Genomic DNA, 24,937 nt, shown 5'->3' with positions numbered 1-24,937 from the left:
GGCTATCGAGCTTCTCTGAGACTCATGTATGAAAACAGGGCGCTCGCCATCGCCCCAGAACGATGCAGGGATTGCATGGGTAAGGCAGTGAAATGTGTCTAATACCCTGGCTGGATGGCTTATTTGGTTGGAGCATCGTCCCATACACCGTCAGGTTGTGGGTTCGATTCCCAGTCAGGGCACATGCCTGGGTTGCAGGTTCAATCCCCAGTTGGGGCACATACAGGAAGCAACCAATTGATGTCTCTCTCTCACATCGGTGTTTCTCTCTCCCTCTCTCTTTCTCTCTCTCTGCCCACCCCTTCCTCTCTCTCTAAATCAATAAACGTATCCTTGGATGAAACTTAAAAAAAATTTTTAAGTGCCTAAACTGTAGTAAAGTTCTTCACCTCTTAATTTGCACAAACAAGTTCCTCCAATACAAAAAATATATATACAAAAGACTTGGAGAGTTGGCCCACATGGGGGACTTCACTCCCCTCGAACAGCCCGTCTTTAGACGTTGCCCATAATAGCGCTGCTTTCGTGCTCACTGAAACCCAGCTTTAGAAGGTAAATGTTTGGATGTCCACATTTTATGTTCTTAGGGAGGCAGTGGCTATTCTGTGATGTATGATGTGCAAATGAGAATCCTTCCCAAAAGACTGTGTGACCCTGACGTCCTTCAAGCTCCAGAAGCTGCCCTCTGTCCGGCAGCTGTCCGCCTTGGAGGAGAGCTTCGTGGAGGGATTTCATGCTTTCCCTCCGAAGGTTCTTGGACAAAGCTGAACTGTAAAGATATATATATATATATATATATATATATATATATATATTATATATATATTTCTAACGGTGCTGTCAAGCACCAACAGAAGAGGAAATGTATTCTGCTCGCACCCTTTAAAACCCAGTACCCTGAAGAGCCTGGCGCTATATATAGATGCTGCTCCTAAGAACACCCCCGAGGCATGGACTATGGTCCTTAAAAACGTCTGCTTCTAGAACTGTCCAAAGTGATCATGGGCTCTTGTCTTCTGGTTTTTTTTTTTTAAGATTTTATTTTTATTTACTTTTAGGGAGGGGGAAGGAAGGGAGAAAGAGAGGGAGAGAAACATTGATGTGAGAGAGAAACATCGATCGCTCTCCTCTCGCACATACCCCAACCAGTGACCAAACCTGCAACCCAGGCAGGTGCCCTGACTGGGCATCGAACCGGCAACCTTTTGTTTTACAGGACGATGCCCAGCCCACTGAGCCACACCAATCAGGGTTCCTCTATTTTTATACTGAAGCTAACCCGCTACATCTCTAGAACACTTGAGGAATTTTCAAAATTTAGGCCAGGGTGTAACACCTTTTTATTTCCTCCCCGCAGGTCACCTTTTGCATAATCCCCCAGGAGACATGCCTTGACGCGTGGTGGCACCCCGACCCTTCCGGCTGGCTGCTTTGGGGAGTTTCCATGCCAGGTGAAGAGGGGTGGGTGTGTCTCTGAACTGAGAGCCTCCACCTGAGCAATGCTAACTTTCTTTTTTTTCTTTCTTTCTCTCTTTCTGCCTTTTAAAACTCAATGCCCAGGGCCACAATGGAGGGCGCAAGGCCCAGGGCCAAGTTGTTCCAGCCGCTCCAGTGTGTGAAGGTACAAGAGGATGCCCCTGGGGGTGTGACAGGAAGTGACTGCCCCCACCCTCACCTTGACCTTGTTTGTGGCCTTTTGAGTGGAGCCCACCTAAGGCACCTCCCCCTTCTCCACAGAGATGGGGAAGGGGTTCAAGAGCGCACTTCGATCTGGGCCTGAGAGCTCCTAGCATTTCCGTAAGGGGACAGGCCTCACTTCCTCCCCCTGACTGACACGTTTGGAAGAAGGAAGCCTGAGAAGTGGATCATGAAAGTGACACCTGACAGAGAGGGGACCCACCTGGAGTTGGCAAAGCTGGGAAGTAGGGGGGCGTGGGGGTGATGGGGGGGCAGAAGGATTGTGGAGCACCGGAGAGAGGGAGCGAGGGCTCCGATGCCTCCGCATGAAGCAGGAATCAACATTTATCTAAGCTCTTCCTGAATGGGAACCGTAAATCCTCTTTATGCCTAAACCGTTGTCTTTGCTGCTTCTGTGTCCAAGCATTTCCTTCACGGTTTACATCACATGGGGTGCATAAGTCACATCTGCCTGGGCCCAACGCAATGCCCAGTGCCGGGCTGGATGCCCCTAAGTGCCTGAGTTAGGGACTGGTGTGGGGCTTCAGTACCAGCCTTTTCCCATGAACTCTGTCGGGAAACCAGCTATGGGATATCCCGTCTACACTGAGGTCACCTGGCCAGTGTGGCTCGGGTGGAGTGCCGTCCTGCAAACCGAAAGGTCATGGGTTCTATTCCGGGCCAGGGCACATGCCTGGGTTATGGGTTTGGTCCCCCGTTGAGATGCATAGGATCCCCGGTCTGGGTGCTTACAGGAGGCCACCGATGGATGCTTCTCTCTCTCTCTCTCTCTCTCTCTCTCTCTCTCTCTCTCTCTCTCTCTCTCTCTCTCCCCCTCCCTTCCTCTCTCTAAAACAAATCAACAAACATATCCTCGAGTGAGGACTTGAAAAAATAAAATAAATAAAATGAAAATAGCAAATGCAAAGGGGGAAAGGAGGAAAGGAAGGCAGACAGATAGACGCAACTAAACTACAAAGCGGAGTCTGGACAAACGCCCGCCCACGACTGGCGTGCCTCTCCTGAGCTCCTCTGGCTCCGAAACTGTGGAAAGCCTTGGCTCGAATTAAGCGTGGTTTCAAAGACCAGACTAAAATAATCCAATGAAATGAAAGGGCGGCTGCAGAGCTAAATAAGCAAACTTAATCAAAACAGCACTACTCCGGGGCTAATCAATTGCATGCAGGAAGGAACAAAACAGACTCAGCTGAAAATTGAGTCACTGGGCGGAAGGCAGGGCATGAGATAATCAGAGGCCGTGCAGGGGGAGAACACAGAGAGATTAAGTCAATTAGGGAAGAGGCTGGGGACATGGGTGAGGCCGGGAGGGCACAGCCAGGGCTGGAAGGGAGACCGTGCGGGGAGCTGTTGGTGCGCAGGACGACGCACAAGGGACCTGCTTCTGGTCTCTAGCAGAACAGCAGACTGCATGATAGGAACGCCAGCCCGCTCCCAAACACCCAGACTTGCTGGAGGAAACCAAGCTAGTGTCTTTTTTTTTTTTAATGTTTCCATTGCAGTTGGCTTTCAATAGGATTCTGTATTAGTTTCAGTAGTATAGCAAAGTAGCTAGAAAACAGGGAAATATACCCAGAGAAACCTGAAACACTCATTGGAAAGAACATAAGCACCCCTCTGTTCATTGCAGCGGGATTTACAATCGCCACAATCTGGAAGCCCCCCAAGTGCCCATCAGAACATGAGTGGATAAAAAAGCTGTGTGGTATGTTTACACAGCGGAATACTACTCAGCCGTGCAAAAGAAACAAAACTCTTTTAAAATGCAAACCTAATCCTATGAGAAAGTAAGAGAAATTCTCAAAAGCAAACAAGCAAATAAAAAAAAGAAGAAACAAAAAAACTACTGTTTGTTGCCGTTGGCAGAGCCATGGGGTGGGCGACCAGTGCACAGTCACGTTCACAAAGAGTGTGGGCAGTGTGTCCAGGGGACTGAAGAGAAGACTCTGACCCCATAGGTGGAGGGGGCTGAACCAGCCCCCACACTACACATCCATCCACCTGTCACCGGGATCTTAAAGGACCAGCTGCCGCCAGGAAACAAAGCTTGTCTCAGTCTGGGCTGGCAGTGGATAAAAAGTGGTAGACTGGTAATTTCAATAGAAAAGCACAGGTCTTTCTTGTGGTGGAGGACTGAAACATAAACAAGCCGCAAGGCCTGGAAATCTTCAAGCTGGGAATGTAGCAACAAAGCTGCTCTGGATATGACTCAGACAGAAAGAGGAAAAGGAATGAAATCTTACCATTTGTGACAACACGGGCGGATCGAGAGGGTGTTATGCTGAGTGAACTCAGACAGACAAAGACAAGTAGCGTGTGATTTCACTTCTATCTAAAGGACAAAATAAACAAAACAGAAACAGATTCGTACACAGAGAACAAGCTGATGGTTGCCAGATGGGAGAGGTTTGGGGGGATGGGGGGGCGACAGTGGAGGGACTGAGAAGTACAAACTGGCGGTTACAGAGCAGTCACGGGATGCAAAGCGCAGCACAGGGAATGCAGTCCATACTATTGGAATGACTCTGTATGGGGCCAGGTGGCACGAGACTTATCTTTGCAAGATAAATACATTTCTACCCCTATGTTGTACACCTGAAACTAATATACTGCCGAATGGCAGCTGTAATTGAAAAATTTAAAAAATTTTGAGCCCTGGCTGGTGTAGCTCAGTGGATTGAGCGCGGGCTGCGAACCAAAGTGTCGCAGGTTCGATTCCCAGTCAGGGCACATGCCTGGGTTGCAGGCCACAGCCCCCAGCAACTGCAAATTGATATTTCTCTCTCTCTTTCTCCCTCCCTTCCCTCTCTAAGAATAAATAAATAAAATCTTAAAAAAAGAAAAATAAAAAAAATTTAATGAGCAAAATAGAACCAGAGGCATAGAAACACGGACCAGACCGACAGCTGTCAGAGGGGAGGGAGGGGGAGGGGGAACTGGTTGAACGAGGCAGAGGGAGTCGCCAAAGAACATATATGTACGGCCCACTGGCAGCAGTGTGGGGGCAGTCGGAGGGAGAGGGGGTCCTGAGTGGAGGGAAGTAAGGGGGGAAAAATATTGGGACAACTGTAATAGCATAAGCAATGAAATAGAATTCAAATTAAAAAAATAAAATGAATAAAGAATGAAAATCAAACAAAAACGAAATAAAATGAATAAAGAATGAAAATCAAACAAAAACGAAAATGAAACTCTTCGGTGTTTCACCAAAGCTGCTCCAGGCCCGTGAAACTAGAGGTGCACATAAGCACAGAAAACAAGCACATGAGCATACCCTGCAAACAAAACACACAGAAAAACAAAAAGCATCTTTGCTTAGAAACTACAACTATGATTGCAGCTTTATGATGCAAAATATAAAATCTGTAAGTGATAAAGCTTCCGTGAGCGAGAAACAGAAAACGAAATCATCAGAAATGAACCTCCCAAAATTCAAACACCAGAAATATCAGAGGGTTAACACTAAACACACATTTCAAATGATCAAACACATTAAAATATCAAAAGCACAATAAAAAAATCACATGCTCTCAAAGAAAATAACACAAAAGTAAAAATAAAATAAATTCTGAGTGTTTCTCAAAGTAAAAAATATAGTAGTTTTTTAAGTTTTCAATGCGGACACCATTATAGATGTCCACATTTTCCCCGCCTGTGCCCACCTCTGCCCAGCCCCCCCTTCCCTCTGGCCACCCCCACACTGTTGTCAGTGTCCGCGGGTCATGCATCGATGCCCTTTGGCTAACCCTTCACCTGCTTCCATCCAGTCCCCACCCCCACCCCCGACAGCCGTCAGTCTGCTCCACGTGTCCACGCCTCTCGTTCTATTTTGCGCGTTGGTTTATTTTGTTCATTAGATTCCACATAATAGTGAGACCATATGGTATCTGTCTTTGACCAGCTTGTCTCACTTAGCACAGCAATAAATGGGTTATAAGTCAGATTATAAAGACTTATAATAATAATTAGTAAGGCGAAAGCAGACCTATCAAACGACCTATCGTACAGTAAAGAATGAGAAAGAGATGAAAAAGACAAATGCTTAAAAGACACGAAGGACACAACTACAATACACAACATGCATCTCAAAAAGTTTCAGAAGGAGAAAACTTAAGCAAAGGATGGCTTAGAGATTCTAGAATTGACTAACACATCCTCAGATAAAAGATGTACAAGCTCCTCAAGATAAGCCTGACTGAAACACTAATCACAACTCAACCCTTCCTCAGACTGTACCTGTAAAAAGCTTAGACGTAATCACGTCCACCAGGCAAGAAAGCACAACTGAACACACAAGATCAATGACTTTGGCGGGCTCGGCGCGGCTGACGTCACAGGGTGACGAAAGCGCCGCACTGGCACCTGGGAAAGACGGGCGAGTCTGGAGCGAGGCTTCACGAGGTGGCCTTGGGTTACAACCAAGAGTAGAAGATAAATATCTGTGAGTCAGAGTATAAGATAAACATCCCGGAGCCTGCACTGGCACCAACAGAATGACTGATGGAACAAATGTATAAATAAGAGAGAGGACGCAAAAATCTCTCACGCAGAGGAGTTCCGAGGAACTTGGGCAGATAATTCACCTCGGAAGGATGGAGGACTTCACTCCCTGCTCCCTGAGTGCGGGCCGTGCAGAGCGGCTTCGTTCTACAGAGTACAGTTTGGAAAGGAGGGACACACAGGGACTGTAATGGAGAGAGAGACCCAGGGGAACATTGCCTGAGGCCAGCTGGTCAAGGTCATGAGCAAGGGAGAGAGGTCATATTGATGGTAGGGACTGGTCCCCTCCCCAAAGCACATCGCCTCAGTCTGATCACGCGAAAGCAGCCAACACGACCCTAGTCAGGGACCGTCTGCACGACACCAGTGCTCTTCAAAAGTGTCAAGACACAAGGACAGTCCGAGTACCTGTCGCAACGGGGAGGAGCCGAAGGAGGCGTGAGGATTGATGTGACGTGCTATCCTGCGTGGGAGCCTGCAGCCGAGAGGGACATTCGGTTAGAAAACTTGAAGCCCAAAATGAATGATGGGCCTCAGGCAAAAATAATCCATCACGGATGGTTCGTGACTGGAACAAAACGAACCCTACGAATGACTGATGATAGTAACACAGAACGCGGGGTGTGAGGGGAGTAGGGACCCTGTTGTCACTCCTCACGTTTTCTCTAAATCTGGGCCTGTTCTCAGATAAAGTGTTCATTTAAAAAACAACCGCATAGCCCTGAAACTGTAGCCTGTGAGAGAGATTATCATAAACCCGTAAACGTACGTGGAGCCAAACGGAGTTTACCTACGGGCAACGGCCGCTGAGATGCCAGCAGGTGGCAACAGTGACAGCCAGAAACCCATAAAGGGACACTTTCAAAGCTCGGGAAGTAATCAGGGAATTCAGCTTCGGATTCCGTGCCAAGCTCAACTGTAATCCAAGAGTAAGTTTCCAGTAAAGATATTTTTTTTTCAGACAAATAGTTTACTCACACCATCTCACTGAAGTTATTACCATCAGGCGTACTCCTGAGAGAATGCCCTGAATTCACAAGAAAAGGATGCAAAAATCGGATGTTTAAAACACCGGAAATACTTCTAAAGACAATTTTTTTCATGTTGTTTAAATCCCCACCTAAGGACATGTTTATTGAGTGTAGGAGAAAGAGGGAGAGAAATAGGAAAAGGAAGAGAGAAAAATATCGAAGCAAAAGAGAAACAGTGACTGGTTGCCTCCTGTGCACACCCTCACTGGGAATTGAACCTGCAACCTAGTATGTGCCCTGACTGGGGATCGAACCTGCAACCTTTCGGTGTACGGGATGATCCTCCAACCAATGGAGCCACCTGGCCAGAACCAGGTTATGTTTGACTTCTGAGAGTGTGGATGGATCCAATTTCACTGTTTACCCTTCAGCTAGATCCTTACTCTACAGTCCCCTGTTTCATCAACTCTGAGATGCCATTCGGTGGCAAGACACACGTTTTTAAAAAAAAAATTAAAATGTGAAAAAAAATGCACACCTCAGAATGGATGGAAACTGGTATAAAATGCACTTTTATAGATGATGAAAGTGAGGAAAAGGATGTGACAGAGCAGAGACCTCAGGGACCTGTCAAAATGTCATTCACTCTAATGTTTGAAAACCCAGCAGGGATACAGGGCCTAAACGATGGGAGGGAGGGGGCGGGGTTCTTCCAGAATCAACGTTGAGACTTTTAGAAATTACCTAAAAGGGAGAGAAATGTCTCAGCCTGAAGACACCCCGGACTCATAGCAACAGAGAAGGCTAATGAGGATAAGCTGCAGAAACACGTTGCGAAAGTCTCAGACTCAGAAAACAAGGATGAACGTCGCTGTGGGGATTCCAGGGCACACAACCGTAACTCAGAGTCATGACCCACCATTTCCAATATCCCGGCTCCACCGCAACGAAGGACAGGAGGGACAAAATGGGAGTCCTTTCCTCTCCCAAATATTTCAGCAAAAGCACAGCCAAGGAAACTAGGGGCATTTAAGCAGTCGGAGGTCCGGCAAGAGAGAGACCAGATGGTGGGGTTCCTTTAGGAAGACAGGCCAGTGTCCCTGGGCCCCTTCGAAGGGGTCAGAGGCCACCCCCTGACCCTCACCCACGTGCACCTCAAGGTCCAGGAGCCTACAGGGGCTCCCACTGGCCCTAAGTGTCTTCCTCTCCAAGCTAATTCTGGGACCCAGTGCCCACCCTAGTGACTCACTCTCACAAAGGACCTCCTCTTCATGGCACAGATGCCTCAGGAAGACGCAGGAGCACTGTGTACGATGTGCTGGCTCTTCATCCCCTGCGGAGCCTCGAGTCCATCCCGGACCTGAAGGCCCAGCATGGATGTCTGAGTGTTTTTTTTAATTTTTGTCCTCACCCAAGCTTTTTTAGAGAGACGGAAAACATCGCTGCGAGACAGACGCATTGATTGGCTGTCTCCCGCATGCGCGTCCAGACGGGCGATTGAACCCACAACCTTAGGTATGTGCCCTGACCGGGACCGAACCCTCAACCTTAGGATTACAGGACGATGCTCCAACCAACTGAGCCAGGGCTGCTGACTGAGTGTTTTATGTTATCATGCGGGTTGGTTCCTAGGAGGTATCCAGGGCCCAGGAACCCAGTGGGGCAGGCGTGTTTGTTTTAAAGTCCTATCCTTGTAGAACCAGGCTGGGGTCACGCGGGGTCACGCTGCAAACCTGCCATCTAGGAGCACTGCCCGGAGAGGTGCACCAATGAAAACACAGCGCTGTGATGCCCGAGTCTCCCGGGACGCCCGGCTCCCACAGTTATCTCGAGAACTCTAGGAGCTCCCCAAAACCTGAAAAAGCAATCAATCCCCCACTGGAATTAGATAATCCTTTTTGTTTCTCCATGAAATCTATAAATAATGACTCCCCTCCCCCACTGCCCCTGGATCTTTAGGCTCTAATTTTTCTCTCACAGACGGGCGGAAAGCTAATAAATTACTGGAGCCAGAAATAATTTGGCAATTCATTCCGACTAATCACAGCAGCGCTTGCAACACTCACAAAGGGAAATTCTCCACTTCTCGCGTCCCCAGGCCCAGAGTCCATTTCCCGGCTAATTCGGAGCCTCTTCTAACTCCCGTCCTACTTTACATGGAGCAGCGAGGAGCTCGGATAAACCCAATTCAGACTGTTCACAGGCATCTTTTCTTATTCCGAAAAGTACAGTGGAGTGACCCAGGCCATGTCACACAACCAAGAAAAATGCTCCTATCGCAACGCAGGAACAAAATTACTTTGACATCTTTAGGGTAATTCACATGATTAAATAGTTTGCGTAAAGTTCCAAAGGGATTCCTTCCCTCGTAAATTATCTTTCGTGAAGTGTGAGCCAGTTACTAAGGCAGGGAATGTTGTTTTCATCATAAAGCCAGAACTGCCTAGGCAGGAAGTGCCCCATGTAAGGGAGGCTTGAGTTGAAACCTACACAATAGTTGGAGCTGAATTCCTACCCCACAACTCCTCACCTCCTCACACCATGCTCCTTATGATCAGCCCTTAACCTGAAGACCCAGATAAATTTGCACATATTTTTTATATTCATTATAACTCCATAACAATTGCTTTGGTTTCCATCTAACAAAGCGAGGCATCTTCCCTACCTTACAGCCCACTGACGGGTTATTACAGAAGAGTAAGTACTGAAATACTGAAAGATTCTCAGGGAAGGAATCGTCCCTGGCATGTGACAATCTCATTCAAGAACTCTGCAAATTATAAGAATGAGTTGCTCTCTACCTTCTTCTTACCCACCAATGACACTTCCTGACTCCCCGTGCAACCACGGGCCACAGCACCCACTCCCTCTTCCACCCCCAGTGCCACTGAACTTGCTCCGTTCCCCAGTTCAAAGTCATCCCTTCGTTTCTGGCTGTTCTACGAGCCCTGACAGTGGCTAGCTCTGCCGTAAGGTCCAGGGGAAGGGGGTTGAGATGTCGAAGATCACACGCGCTTTTCCCGCTCTCGAAAACGGAACCCAGCACACTGCAGAATGAAAATCGTGCCCACTAAGCTCACCCATGAAGTGGGAAGAAAAACACTGCAAAGGTTAGGAAAGCATGTTGCTGCTCGGGTGCGGGGGGCGGTAAACCGAGGCTTCCCAAAACAGCACAGGAGAATGAAAGTGGCAGATTGCCACTCAATATGTTTGTCTTCTCTCTTTTCACTAGATTATTTTTAACAATGAGTTTATAACTAATGCGCACAATGGCCAAGCACTGCTACGTTCTGGATTCTTCTTTCCTCTGGGTGGGCTTTTCACCCCAGACAGTAGGAAATAAAGGATCACAAGAAAACCAAAGAGCGATTGGCTTCCGTAACTGTGGGCTGTTTCTCTAAATGTGCACTAATACATTTAAAAGTGAGTGTGAAATAAATGTAATAACCACATCACCTAGGGTTTTAACATCTTAAGACTCATTATAACCAGAGACATTGAGAATAAGAACAAACTGACAGTAGCCAGAGGGGAGGTAGGAGGGGATAATGTGTGGGGGGGAGGGTTTCAGGTACAAGTATAAAGGACACATAGACAAAACAAACGGTGGTGGGACAAGGAGTGGGAGATGGGGATGGCTGGGTGGGGGGAAATGGTGGGGGGAAAAGGGAGGCAACTGAACTTGAGCAACAATAAAAAAATAAAACAAAAATCTTAAGACTCAGAGCTGACATGGCTATGGCAAAGCTGACAGTTGCCATCAGTGGGAGTCGAGGCAGATACTGACACATACTTTCTGCAAAGGAACCTTTACATGACTTGTAAGTCAAGAGACTTAAAAAAAAAAACTATTCACTTATGGAGCTAATTCCACATCTAAGAACTGATCCCAAAGAAGCAGTCAGACATCTGAATAGAGAGGGAGGTCGAGCCATGTCCATTACAGTGTTATGTATAGCATCAGCCATATTTCGTGTGAACAAGCAAACTACTCAACAATAAGTTGTGTCATTCCCATGACAGGAAATGTTATGTAACAATACAAATATTATCAAAGGAATGAAATCTTGCAAAACATACATTAAGACAGAAAAAGGAAGAAAAGCATCCCATGAAATTGTACTACGGCAACACCCGGTTGTTTATAAAGGATTGTTTAAATTCTGTCCTGCGATCCCCTTGTCTTTCATCCCGTTTAGTCATAAAGACGATGATTGATTACTGCAATGCTGAGCTGCTCTCTGAAATCTCCGCTGGGTCCACCCTGCTTTGCTGAGAATGACTTGCCATCTCTGAATAAAACATATGCAGATATGATGCCGACCTTAACATGCACGCGCCTGTAGGGACGATGGGCATCTATGACACAGGCTCTCACAGGTCTCTGGGGAATGACAGCAGGGGGAGACACAGGGGTGGGGCTGGGGCGACTCGCAGACCCCGCTTCATACGGCTGGTTGTGGGTATGGGGTGTGTCATGTCGACATTTTAAACTCTTAAGCCATTCCCAAGCCCACGCACTTTCTCCATGTCACACACACACTAAATAATTAAAACGCCCACCTGTGTACAGACATAGCGGTTAATACAACATCCGATCTTGACACAGTTCATCAGTCACAGACATCCCACGCTCAACCTTGTCATTGTCCCTGAAAACCGACAGAAATGAATCCCCGGCCGAGATTTCCCTGGGAAAGGTAAAACAACAGCTCAGAGCCCCCCAAAAGCAAATCTGTGGAAAAGTATGAGCTGGAGAAAGAGCACCTTTTAAATATGACACGGAAGCACTAAGCCTAGAAGAAAGAAGTGATAAATTTCATCCTGTTAAAATGAAGAATTTCTGTTCATCAAAAGACACCATTTATCAATCACTGTGTCACGCTTCAATTAAAAGTTTACAAAAGCAAGGAAGACAGAGCGTTAAAACAGGGAGAAGACAAACCAGAGTGTCTGAGAAGGTACGTGCAAAACATGTTAACTAAGGTCTCAAATCCATAATACAGAAAAAAACATACAGACCAATAAGGAAAAGAACACAAAACAAAATACCCAGATAAAAGCAGGTAAAAGCCCTGGCTGGGTGGCTCAGTGGATTGAGCACTGGCCTGCAAACCAAAGAGTTGCCGGTTCAATTCCCAGTCAGAGCACATGCCTGGGTTTCAGGCCAGGTTCCCAGTTTGGGGTATACGAGAGGCAACCACACGTTGATGTTTCTCTCCCTCCTTTTCTCCCTCCCTTTCTCTGAAAATAAATAAATAAAAGCTTAAGGGGGAAAAAAAAGAACTCATTTTTAAAAATAGACAAGAGAGCCCTGGCTGAGTGGCTCAGTTGATTGGAGCACTGTGTCCCATACACCAAAAGATTGTGGGTTTGATTCCTGGTCAGGGCACAAACCTAGGTTATGGGTTCGATCCGCAGTCAGGATGCGTATGGAAGGCAACTGATTGATGTTTCTCACTTCAGTGTTTCTCCCTTCCTCTCTCTCCAAAATCAATAAACATATCCTTGGGTGAAGAGAAAAAAATAAATAGGCAAGAGACATGAATAGACACTTTTCAGGAGAAGATGCCTAAGTAGAAAATGAAGACATGAAGGTGTCCTCCACTTTATCGGTAACCAGGAAACCACTGATCAGCATCCCAAGGAGGAATCCCTCCACACTCAGCAGGATGGTGGATGAAAACCACCAGAATGTCAAGTGTGGGTGGGCGTGTGGAACAACAACACTTTCTCGCACCCTGCTGGTGAGCATGTTCATTGGTATAGTGTTTTGAAAACTGCCTGGCCTCATCTGGAGAAGTTCAAAATACTGCTACCCTGTGACCCAGCAAGGACACAGGGGACAGAAAGAAATGCAAAAATGTGCCCCTCGAAGGGCCTGTGTGAAAACTCCAACAGCAGTGACCTCCCTAATAGACGGTCCCTAATAGCTAGACATGATGTAAATATCCACCAATAGAATAATAAATCACATCACAGGTGCATCATAAAAATGAACACACCATAGCAACAGGCAGCAACAAGCGTGACTTTCAGGGGAAAAATTATTAAGCAAAAGACACCAGACCGAAAAGAATGCACGCAGTGGATTCTGCTTAATGATGACGCAGAGACAGGCAGGACTAAACCTGGGGGTGTGACGTCATGTTTTGCAGTGGGACAGACGGGAGCGCCGTGTTAGGTGGTGAACCCCGGGTGGGTTCCTGGGCGACAGTTCACTGGGCTTGTTGTGACATTCTGTCACATGTCAGCTGTCTATCACGCTACAACTTGACATTTAAAATTCGATTAAAGACTCCCAAACAAAATGTGTGTATCTCTGTGAGCTGTAACCGGGAATTAATTCCCAGTGTATTAAGAGGATCGAATGCCAATAAAACATCCTAATGGAAAACAATGAGTGAACTAATGTTTCCTCACTAGCGATTGCGATGGAAAATTCTGTCAATGGGGTCTTAATCCAATCTCCCTCGGCAATCAGCGAGGAGCCTTGGCTTAATTTGCTTAATCTGAACCTCCCAACAGAAAGAACCTTGCCCACATGAGCTTTTGAAAACAGATACGTTGGATTAGAAAATCGCTTTACGTTTCTGATGTGTCAAACCATTTTAAGCTCTACCTGAACACTTACCTTCTCTCCATCAAATGAAACCTACAGGTTGTTCTGGCTCCGCCTGCCTTTGCCCTGGGTAAAGACACCACCTCTTTCTCCCCCCAGTGGGAACATTTACAGGCAATTTGCTTCCAGCGACCTGAGAGAAAATTTCCCACTGTGAGAATCACCTCACAGGTGGCACTGAGTAACCATGACAGCTACCAGGTCCGCCCCCTTTGCCACCGCCACCTTGCAGTTGGGAGAGGTCAAACCTTCATCTACCCCCTGACTTTGAACCTGGACTCAGCCTGCTTCCCAGGCCTGGCCGGCAGCCTGTTCTCGTGACATGATTTTTAACCCCTAGGCAGGATTTTATACAGTTCCTTATTGAATCTCACATCGGCTTCAGTCAATTACTTGGGCTTCCTAGGAGCTGTGACCTCAAAGCTTTGCTGTGCCTCCTGGCTTTTCCCCTTGGAAACTTAACAAGTGTGTTATTCAATGTGTTACAAAGGAAAAGTGAGCAGAGGGGATGCAGGAGGGGATGACAGGGTGAAGAAGGGGAAGACTCGAGTCAAGGACCAACTATAAAGGACCCAAGGTCAAAGACAATGGGGGGGGAGGATGGAATGTGGGAGGTGGGAGTGGGTGCAGTAGGGGAGAGCAATGGGGAGAAGTGGAGGCCACTGTAATTGAACAACAATAAAAAAATTAAATAAGAAGGAAAAGAAATGCAAAAATCCAACAAGGCGAGGTAAGAGTACTAGGTTGTGTGTGTGTGTTTATACACACCTATGCACAGAGACACACTATTTTACAATAGTTTGGGCCTTCCTATGTGTGTGTGCCACAATCGTTTATAGCTGATGTGGACTGTGACTAAGGAAGAAGCTGAAATAAACATCGTGGGAATTGCTGGGAGAAGGTTCCAGATGACTGTCGTCTTCACTGAGTGAACCGCCACCTCATGCAAATGAATCAACAAAAGCACAGAGATTTCCACGGTTATCTCTCCGTGATAAGACAGAGTCTGCCCAACTGGATCTGAACGGCATGTCAGGGATGAGGCAGAGGCTCTGACAGAGCCAAACCCTTTGGGAAATATCCGTGGCGGCAGACCTGAAAGGCACCATTTCCAAGAAAGATTCCTTCCGTCCAAGTGCCCATAATTCTCAGTCTACGAAGCTAACAGAATGTTGCCCGATTAGGTCCCAGAGCCATCAGAGCCATAAAGAGGTTTGCGAGAGATAAAACTTGTGCCACAATAAACCTGGGTCCGCTACCAAGGTGTGCCGTAAACAGGTTTTCATTGAGCATTTGCGTTCTGCCATCAGCGACGAGGAGCTAGGGGCTCCCACCAACCTTTAGGGAGAACAGTTAGAAAAGCTGGGGAAACGGGACAGATGTGGGCTTGCAGGCACCTGGAAAGTGACAGGTAATGAGGAAGTACAAGGCCAAGTCCAGGAGCGGCGGAAACCCCAGAGAGAGAGTTCAGGGGCCACGGAATACAGGATCCCAGTCAATCACCTCTGCGTACACCCTGGAACATAGACGTGAACGTCAGAAACAGCCCCGCCCACACAGGATGGGAAGCCAGCTGCCCATCTCAACGACTAACTGCATTAGGGCGATTTGTGTATTCGCTGGTGCCCAGAGCTGCCCAGAAATCGGTCAGAAACAAACAGCAAATGAGAGGGAGGGAGTGTTTTCAAGACCCCCCCCCCACAATTATCTCCGCAGTTTTTCACATAACAATGTCTGGGGCACAGTTTAAAAATAACCAACCAGGCTGAGAAGCCACAGCGTGAATCATTTCAATAGGCACTTTTTAAACATTTTCTAAAATAAAAATGGGCAGAGGGATTGAATATGCAATGATGATGAGAGTTACATAATAGTGGGGCAAGAATGCAGTTTATTTTAAAACGCCTATCAGTTTACAACGTGGCCTATTTGTGCCATTTTCATATTAATGCCTGCTAATTCCTGGTTAAGGCATCATCATGCTGTTACGCCACTTCAGTACTTAACTCTTTCTGTATGCATCCTGTAAGTACAGAGAAAAGACAGCAGAAACTGCCCCAGAATGTCTTGAGTAATGATAACTTGGGCAACCCCTCCTTGGTCCTTTTTTTTTTTTTGTATTGGTTGTTTAATTTGGTCAGGAGTTTTAAGAAGTAACACTTCTTAGCCCTGGCTGGTGTAGCTCAGTGGACTGAGTGCAGGCTGTGAATCAAAGGGTCACTGGTTCGATTCCCAGTCAGGGCACATGCCTGGGTTGTGGGCCAGGTCCCCAGTAGGGGGCATGCGAGAGGCAACCACACATGGATGCTTCTCTCCTTCTTTCTCCCTCCCTTCCCCTCTCTCTAAAAAGAAATAAAATAAAACCTTAAAAACGAAATAGACACTTCTCACAACGTTACTAGGATCATTACTTAATTGTACCTTAGGTTGTCTTTCTGGACTGTGTTCAAGGTGTGTCAGTTTTACAGCTAATATTTGATAATATGAAGTTATAGAGTCATAGCAGTTTAGATGCTGGCTAAATGCAAGATTATATGTCTGAGGAACGTGAGCAGAAGAAGGCCCCCCCACAGAGATACTAGGCAACACCCTAGCCCTTAGGATGCTGGGCTTCCCACTGTGCCCGCCATCTGTGGCAGCAAACCCCCAAAGCACGACCCTGTGCTTCTACTGTCTCAAGGCTAGAGCTTCCCAAAGAGGTGAGCCTGCAACCCACCGTCCATCAAAGCCCACAATCCTTCATGCATAATGATGTTTTATATTTATGCGTAATTATGAGTTGATTCATACTGCTCATTTTCAATGCCTTGCCTGCTGAACGCGCTTTCATAACTGGGCACATTTGTCTTATGCAAATCCACGCTTGGAATGGCCCGCAGATGCGTGCACAGGTGAACGACTACGCGGCACGAATAAAAAAGAAATACTGTGGAAACCGATGGCCGTTTAGAACCGCACATGTGCGTCTCCTCAGAATGATTCCTGACACATTATCTCATTCCCAGCCCATGAAGTAAGTGAATCATCACCATAAATCAGAGTATGCATTTAGGAGTAATTTAGGTACTGTCACTTAACACGCTTATCTATGTGCCAATGGGACGTTTATAGACACAGTTATATATCGTAGATAATTGATGCAAAATGCCTCTGGAATCTGTCCTTTTCTCTGCATGCCCATGGTGACCACCGTAGTTCTGACCTCCTCACCACCTGCCTATGCTTTCCCTCCTCTCTCATTTGTACCCCCCACACACCGCCCTCAGCATCCTCTATCCAAACCCAGGTCCAGTTACACCCTCTCCACAAAAATCTGCCCCAAATCCTCACTCTGTAGCTTGCCTTTCTCCAAGGGGCCGGCTGAGGAGCTGAAACACACTACGGCAGGCAGGGCGATCCTTTAAAGAGGCACGTTTCCTCTTTAAAATGTATGCACACCTCTTTTATTCTGATCCATAATTTATACTTGTTGGATTTAATGCAAGTGTCGTGGTTTGGATGGTTTCCATTTCTAGGAACACAGGCTATAGCACGCTGACGTTGCAAGTTCACAAATCCCCTGGCACGCAGCCTCCTCCTGGCCTCAGAGATACCCAGACTCGGGCTCCAGGCAAAACCTCAACTCTGGAGGGGCTCTCAAGGCCCCTCCTGCTCTATACCCCTCCTGCCTCTGAGCTCACCTCCAGAGTTCACCTCCTTCCAAAAATAATCCTCACCTGTATCTTGGAAGGTGTGTTTCTAGAACACAATTCTTATGAAAGAGTCCATAGAGAAAAACAGGTATTTTGGTCGACACTGTATCCCTCTTAGAAATTCTCCATGAACATGAACACATTGAACTTTCGGAGACGTCTGGCTAAAGAACCTGCAGCTACGATGAACTGGGACCAACATTCCCTAGAATACACCTTGGTGGAGGTGAGCTCCCCTCTACCTTGCTCTCGGTCTGTTCCCACCCTGGTCCCATTGCCTGGAAAGCCTTTCCTACTTTCTGCAACTGGCAAAATCCTCCCCACTTAAAAAAAAAAAAAACTTTGAAATCATTCCCAGCCACCCTAAATGGAAACATATGTTTCCTCCTGCATGCCCTTATGGCTCTTTGTACAGGCGTTTATGTTGGATTGCACCTCGAGAATCTTCCAGGTACACACCAGTCTCGAGGGCCAGGGTGTGAGTTTTAAAAGCAGAACCTAGTCCTTATTCATTTATGAATTCCCAGAATCTAGCAATGTTCCTAAGCCAAGCTCAATAAATATGTGTGAAATAAACTGATGAAAGAGAAAGGATCTTTCACAAAAATAAAACATGTAGCATCATATGTCATCCTCCTAGCACTCCAGCCGGGAAACCTCTGCTGGCAGAAAGGAGAACAGTAAGATTTTGGGTGGTGGGGAGATGGGAGGAGGTAGACCATCTCTAAGACAGCCCAGTTAGAATGGGCAAATGCCCCTGTGGATTGAATTTGTAAAGGGACTCTTGTACCTTTGTCCTACGTAAAGGGACTCTTGTACCAGTCAAGACTTTGTCCTATGAAGAAGGAGAGGGAGAGAGACAGGGAGGGGGACTGGGAGGGCGAGGGGAGCAGAGGAGAGAGAGAAACGGAGGGCCGGCCAATGAGTCTCTGTCCATGGTGCTGAGATTCCAGCTGAAAAGTCCTGGCTATTCTTCAACACCAGGCCGAGCCAAGTCAGGCCAGAATACAAATATTTCCATATTTCATTATCTCAGATAGAGAGACTTCCTTTTCACCCAGCATCTCAGGACAGTCGCAGTCGATCCGTCACAGTTCAGCCAGTCTAAGTACATTAAGCCAACGAAGTCACCGACTCCGAAGGACGGGGGCGTCCGTCAGATGGGAGTTTTCCTCGCAGCCCTGCCTCTAACCCGTTAGCGACCTGGGGCCCGTGACCACGCCCTTCCAGGCGTTAACTTCCCCACCTTTGAGGCGAGTAGCTACACAATGAAGATTGAACAAACCTTCAGTGAATCACCGGCGTGCGGCAGGCGCTTTCCCTTATTATTCTTCTCATTTTACACACGAGGAAACAGGGCTTAGAAAAGGTAAACGTGCTCAAGGCCACTCCATGCGCTAGCGGCATTGTGCGGCTGGGACGTTCAATGGGTCCGTGGGTACATCCACGGCCAAGGGGAGACCAAGGCTTCCTCCGCCCCCACCCTGCCATAGCCTCTGGCTGCTGACGGCTGTTTTCACGTGTACCTCTCTCATGCTGGAAAGTGGATGACGCACGGTGCTTACGATTTGTTACTTTCACACTTCCTAATTTCACAAAGAAATTTGCCCTGGTTTGACAATGCTTGTTTGTTTTTTAATTTTCACACCGTGTCTCCCTAGCCTATGCCTAAACTTCCCACAAGATCCCAAACCTTCCTATATAACCTGATTTCTGATGGGTCTCTTTAAAAGGCTGGGGTGCCCGGGAAGAAGCTAGCAGCCCCTTGCTGAGTGGTCTTGTGTCCAAACCAGCCCTAAGAGGGTCTGCTCAACTTGATTGCTGCTTCTGCTCCTCCGCTTGGTGGTCACTGCACCCTCACACCCCATCCATTCAGCCTAATGATGCAATGAGGGAGCACACACACTGGGGAGGCGGCCTTGCAGGAGTCAGCCCTGGGCAGGTCGGGGAGGGACCTTCATTCTCACCCCATCATGCACCACTTACAGAGTGTGCGAGCTCAGCTGCCTACTCCTCTTCCAGAGGGTGGGAGGAGACTGCTTTTTGCTTTGATGAAGATGACCATAGTCATGCATCCAGCTTTCTGGTCTTTCAAGGTTGCCTCCACATCCTTGAGGTCATCACAATGACCAGTGGCATGCTAGCATGTCCATTTCATCAACAGAAAAGTACAGACTCAGAACAATGAAGATACTTAGGCAAGACCCATCAATCAGAAATGAGCAGAGGCAGAACCTACCAAGGCTCCCAAGTACACATTGCTCCCTCTAATAACAGGGAAGTCACTCTGTGAAGTACTTGTCCCCCAAATGTGCCCCCACATGGCCATTTCTCTGGTCTAGCTTAGCTCAACACTGCAGCTTCTTTCCAGCCTCTCTCCCTCTAACTCTAAATCTCCATCCTTTCTCTTTTCCTGCAGTCCAAGCTCTGTAAACAGCAATTTTCACTCTTTCATAACCCATGTGACAGCACTTGTCTTCCAGGACAGCCCCCTCCTACGACAATTTGTCTACATCATCGCACACATTAAGTATTTTAAAGCACGGCTCTATCTGTAGGAGGAAGTACACGCTTAACACAGGTGTAGTATGAGAAAGGAAGCCATTCATCACAGCTACTTTAATTACAGTGAGCGACGCAGTACACACCGGTGTGGGAGTGTGGGTCCTCTTTCATGCCCGCCCCAGGCCTCCCCTGTCTTATCCACCAGCCACCAGCCTGTTCTCTGGATCTACGCATCTGTTTCTGTTTTGTTTTATTCGTTTTTTTTAGATTCCACATATAAGTGAGATCATATAGCATTTGTCTTTCTCTGTCTAACTTATTTCATTTAGCATAATGCCTCAAGGCCCATCCATGTCTTTGCAAATGGCAAGATTTCATTATTTTTTTATTGTATGTGTATGTGTGTGTACACATATGTACAATATACATATACACACAATATATGTGTGTATACTATACACTTGTGTGTATGTATACATACACATATACACACAATATATACATATACTATATATACATACTATAGTATATACAGTATACTTAGCATACACAGCATACTACAGTATATATAGTATATATAGTATGTATAGTATACACATACAGTATATATAGTGTATACACAATATTTTATCTAGTTACAGCACATTTACACATATGGCACATCTTCTTTACATGTCCATCTATGGATGGATACCTAGGTTGCTTCCATATCTTGGCGATTACCAGTGATGCTGCAATGAACATAAGGATGAGTGATCTTCTCAAATTAGTGTTTTTGTTTTCTTTGGGTAAATACCCAGAAGTGGAATTAGTGGAGAGTATGATAGCTCTGATTTTAATTTTTTGAGGAATCTCCATATTATTTTCTATGGTGGCTGCACCAATTCACAATCCCACCAAGAGTGCCCTAGATTTCCAGTTTCTCCACGTCCTCACCAGCACTTGTTGTTTGTTGATTTATTGATAATAGCCTTTCTGACAGGTGTGAGGTGGTACCTAATTGTGATTTTAATTTACATTTCCCTGATGTTTATTTTTTTCAATCAAATTACTCTTTTGGTATTAAGTTGTATGAGTTATTTATATATTTTGGATATTAACCCCTTATCAATGTATCATTTGCAAATACTTTCTCCCATTCAGTAGGTTGTCTTTTTGTTTTGTTGATGGTTTTCTTTGCTGTAAAAAAACCTTTCTGTTTGATGTAGTACTATTTCTTTATTTTTTCTTTTGTTTCCCTTTCTTGAAGAGATATAGCACAAAAGATATTGCTAAGAGCAATGTCAAAGCCTTACTGACTATTTCCTTCTAATAGCTTTATGGTTTGGGGTCAACATTTAAGACTTTAATCAATGTCGAGTTTATTTTTGTACCTGGTGTAAGAAAGTGGGCCAATTTCATTTTTTTTGCATGCATCTGTCCACCTATCTCAACACTAATTATTTAAGACTGTCATTACTCCATTATACAGGGGTGGGCAAAAGTAGATTTACAGTTGTGAGTACACAAAACAGTTTACTCTTGTATTATTAATTAATTTTAAAGATACATGCATATCTTTTTCCAAACAAACAACTACAGACCTATTTTGCCCACCCTGGATAGCCTTGCCTTCTTTGTCATAGATTAACTGATCATATAAATGAGAATTTATTTCTGGGCCCTGGAGTACCATACTGCTTTTATTATTGTAGCTTTGTCATATTGTTTAATATTAGGGATTGTGGTACTTCCCACTTTGTTCTTTCTCAAGTTTCCTTTGGCTGTGTGGGGTCTTTTGTGATGCCATATAAATTTTAGGATTAGTTGTTCTAAGAAGAATGTCATTGGGATTGCACTGAATCTGTATAGTAGTTTTAGGTAGTAAAGACATTTGAACAATATTAATCTTTCCAATCTATAAGCAAGATATACCTTTCCATTGAATTGTATCTTGTTTAATTTCTTTCTTCAGTGTCTTATAGTTTTCAGAATACAAGTCTTTTACCTCCTCAGTTAAATTTATCCCTAGGTATTTTATAATTTTTGATGCAATTGTAAATGGAGTTGTGTACTTAATTTTTTCTTTTGATGATTCATTATGGTGCCTAGAAATACAACAGATTTCTGTACATTAATTCTGCATCCTGCACATTTACGGAAGTCATTTGTTACTGGCTATTAGTTTTTAGTTCTAATAGCTTTTAGTTCTAATTAGTTCTAATTTTTTTTTGGTGGAGTCTTCAGGGTTTTCTGTATAGAGCATTGGTCCTCAACCTTTTTGGCCCCAGGTACCTGTTTCATGGAAGACAATTGTTCCACAGACTGGGGTGGAGGAGAATGGTTTGGGCATGATTCAAGCACATTACATTCAGTCACACCTCCTGCTGTGAGCCCGGTTCCTAACAGGCCCAGATGGGAACACGCCCCTGGCCAGGAGGTTGGGGACCTCTGGTATACAGAACCATGCCATCTACAAATAATGAGAGTTTTACAACTTCCTTTCAAATTTGGATGCCTTTTATGTCTTTTTCTTGACCCATTGCTGAGGCTAAGACTTACACTGGAGTCCCCTTGAGGGTGGGCCACGCACCTGAATAGAGCCCCCGCCCATTCTATGGATGTGGAAGGTGACTTCCACAATGGTGCTCACGGGCCCCTCTGACATTAGGGATTCCCGAAGTCCCTGGTAACTAACCTCCCGGGGCTCTCCAGTCTCCTCCATAAAGCTCCTGTAGTCTCTGTTGCGGAGAAGCAGGTCCGGTGCAGCAGAAACCACCTCCGCGCCAGCTGCACACGCCGAGGACCCTGAGAAACCCCGGAGCCGTGGGGGAAACCCAGGCTGCGCATGCGCACACTTCACGCGCCCACCGCCCGCACTGCCTGCCGGGAGGAGCCGCTCTGGGCCACGAGGCCAAGGCCACGACTGTGTTGACGCGAGGCTGCTCCGCTTGCTCGGGTTGTCCCGAGGCTGAGGGCTCAGGGCCGTGTGGCTGGGATCCTTTGCGGCGACCTTGCAGGTAGGCCAGAGCCCCAACGGCGGTGGCAGTGGCAGAGCAGCGGTGAGCGTGGACACCCTCAGCCCAGACAGTTCCGGGGTCTCCCCCGCGTCTCCTTTCGTGTCTCTCTCGTTTGCTGTCCAAGGCCGGTCATTCTGCACTGGCTGTCTGGCATGAGTAATCGCTGTCTGCAACCCTGCGTGTCTGCTGTCACTCTCGGGCGGGGGCCCGTGCAGAGTCTGCCTGTCCTGGGCCGCCATGTTCCTCCGGGTACTCGTTATTTGTAGCACTGTGAAATATCCCCGTCTCCTTATCTCCCTGTTTTGAACCCCTCTGGTGGCTCTCAGCACTTTGTCTGTGCAGTCGGGGCTGCTGTCCCACCTCATTCCTGCTCTATTCTTCCCACCCCTTGAACACCCTTAGCGCGGTGCCGCACACGGGCGGGAGCGGAATCCAATGCCTTGTACAGCCAGGCCCTCCAACCCATTTACAGTGAATAGAAACATCTGGAGAAATATTTGTGTTGTGGGCAGCCAATGAAAATTGAATATTCAAAGCAGTCTAGACGAGCAAAAGAACAAAGTTACAAGGCCATTGCATAGATCAGGCAACTGGAGCGAGTACTGGGAAGTCTGTAGGGCCGGAAGCCCGTGGGGCTGGGGCAGGGCCTGGAGAGTCAGCCCAGGGTGCCTGGGGGGCATGGCCTCGCTCATCCTTAGGGCAGGACTACCAGCACTGCCCAAGGCAGGAAGGCAACACTCATGCATTATTGCTCACAGCTAGCCTCCCGCCTGGACAGATTAACCAACTGCAAAGTGCAGAGCCAGGCCAAACTACAAACCCCGGGCATCAGGAAAGTCTGTGGATGGCCAAATGATACCAGATGCCAGACTGCATGCCCACACTTATTCCATATGTGAGTCTAAGCTATGACCACTCGGACCCTGTTCTTGCGGATTCCTGGCTGGGATACTTTCGTCCCGAGTTTCTAAGTGGGGGACCGGCGGCACCGAAGTACTATGCACAGGTGGCGGGGGGCGGTGGAACAGCTTGGCAGGCGGGGAGACTGAGGCACACAGCAGAGGGCAGGCTGGGTCGCGGTCAGAGCTCGGGCCCGCTTGGCCCTGGGCCAGCTAGCGTGTCTCGGCCAAGCCTCACCGCCCCAGCCTCCCGCCCGCGGCGTGAACGACCCCTGGGCGCCCGTGGCGGGGAGGGGGCAGCGCTGAGGCCGCGCAGGGACTCACCACGTCCATGATCTGCAGGAGGCTCAGGGAGAAGTAGACGGTGAGCGGCTGCGAGTCGTTGGCCACGGGCCTCTCCAAAGGGTTGTAGTTCTTGACCAGCTCCTTGTAAAGCTTCCTCTGGAACTCGCCTTGCAGGGACACTTCAGGAGAGAAGAACCGGCCGGGCTGCTCTTACGCCAGCGGGGGTGCGCCTTACGCCCCCCTGCCCGCGATCCCAGCCACCCCACCAGCGCAGCTCAGACGAGCGAGACTAGCCCTCCCCGATACCCTCTCGCAACCCCCAAAGCTGGCCCCGGCACGGGGCACACTAAGCCACCCCGGTTGCTCCCAGGAGGAGTGGAGCGTGGGGAGCCCCGCGGCTTTACCGTTCAGGAGCGACGCGGCCAGCGCCAGCCAGACCGAGCGGCGCATGTTGGGTCCCGGAGCTGCCGCGGGCTGGCGCGCCCCGTGTAGCGGATCTCACCAGGCAGCAGTCAGCCGGGCCTGCTCCTGCGCTCGGAGCCGCCTCTCGCGGCTCGGCTCGCGCGCCTTTAAAGAGCTGAGCGCGCCCCCGCCCCGTCCGCCCCCCAGCGTCTCCACGTGACGAGCCCCGCCCCCGGCCCCCACCCGAGCCGGCTGCCTGGGGAACTGCAGCCCGCGGTACAAGTAGGAGGTGCGCCCCGCCTGCCTCCCTCTCTAGGGAGCCCTCCCTTCTCACAGCGCATCAGACCACGCCGGGCGATGCCCGGGG

At 47.6% G+C, this 24,937-nt stretch overlaps 1 protein-coding gene across 1 annotated transcript in view; it reads right to left on the bottom strand.

The window, feature by feature from the left end:
- The window catches only part of CHRNA7 (cholinergic receptor nicotinic alpha 7 subunit), a 66,167-nt gene extending 41,455 nt beyond the window's left edge, over positions 1-24,712 (bottom strand). The window contains exons 1-2 of the mRNA XM_045824980.1: positions 24,573-24,712; positions 24,208-24,347 (exon numbers count right to left, since the gene is read on the bottom strand). Coding sequence (XP_045680936.1) covers positions 24,208-24,347; positions 24,573-24,618 — 186 coding nt within the window. The 5' untranslated portion in view covers positions 24,619-24,712. The remainder of the gene's footprint in view (positions 1-24,207; positions 24,348-24,572) is intronic.
- Between the last annotated feature and the right edge of the window lie 225 nt (positions 24,713-24,937).

The sequence above is a fragment of the Phyllostomus hastatus genome, unplaced genomic scaffold (assembly GCF_019186645.2).
Source record: "Phyllostomus hastatus isolate PE091 unplaced genomic scaffold, TTU_PhHast_1.1 phas_scaffold_555, whole genome shotgun sequence".
Taxonomy (NCBI): domain Eukaryota; kingdom Metazoa; phylum Chordata; class Mammalia; order Chiroptera; family Phyllostomidae; genus Phyllostomus; species Phyllostomus hastatus.
The sequence above is the reverse complement of the archived record's forward strand: the minus strand, read 5'-3'. Positions and strand labels throughout refer to the sequence as shown.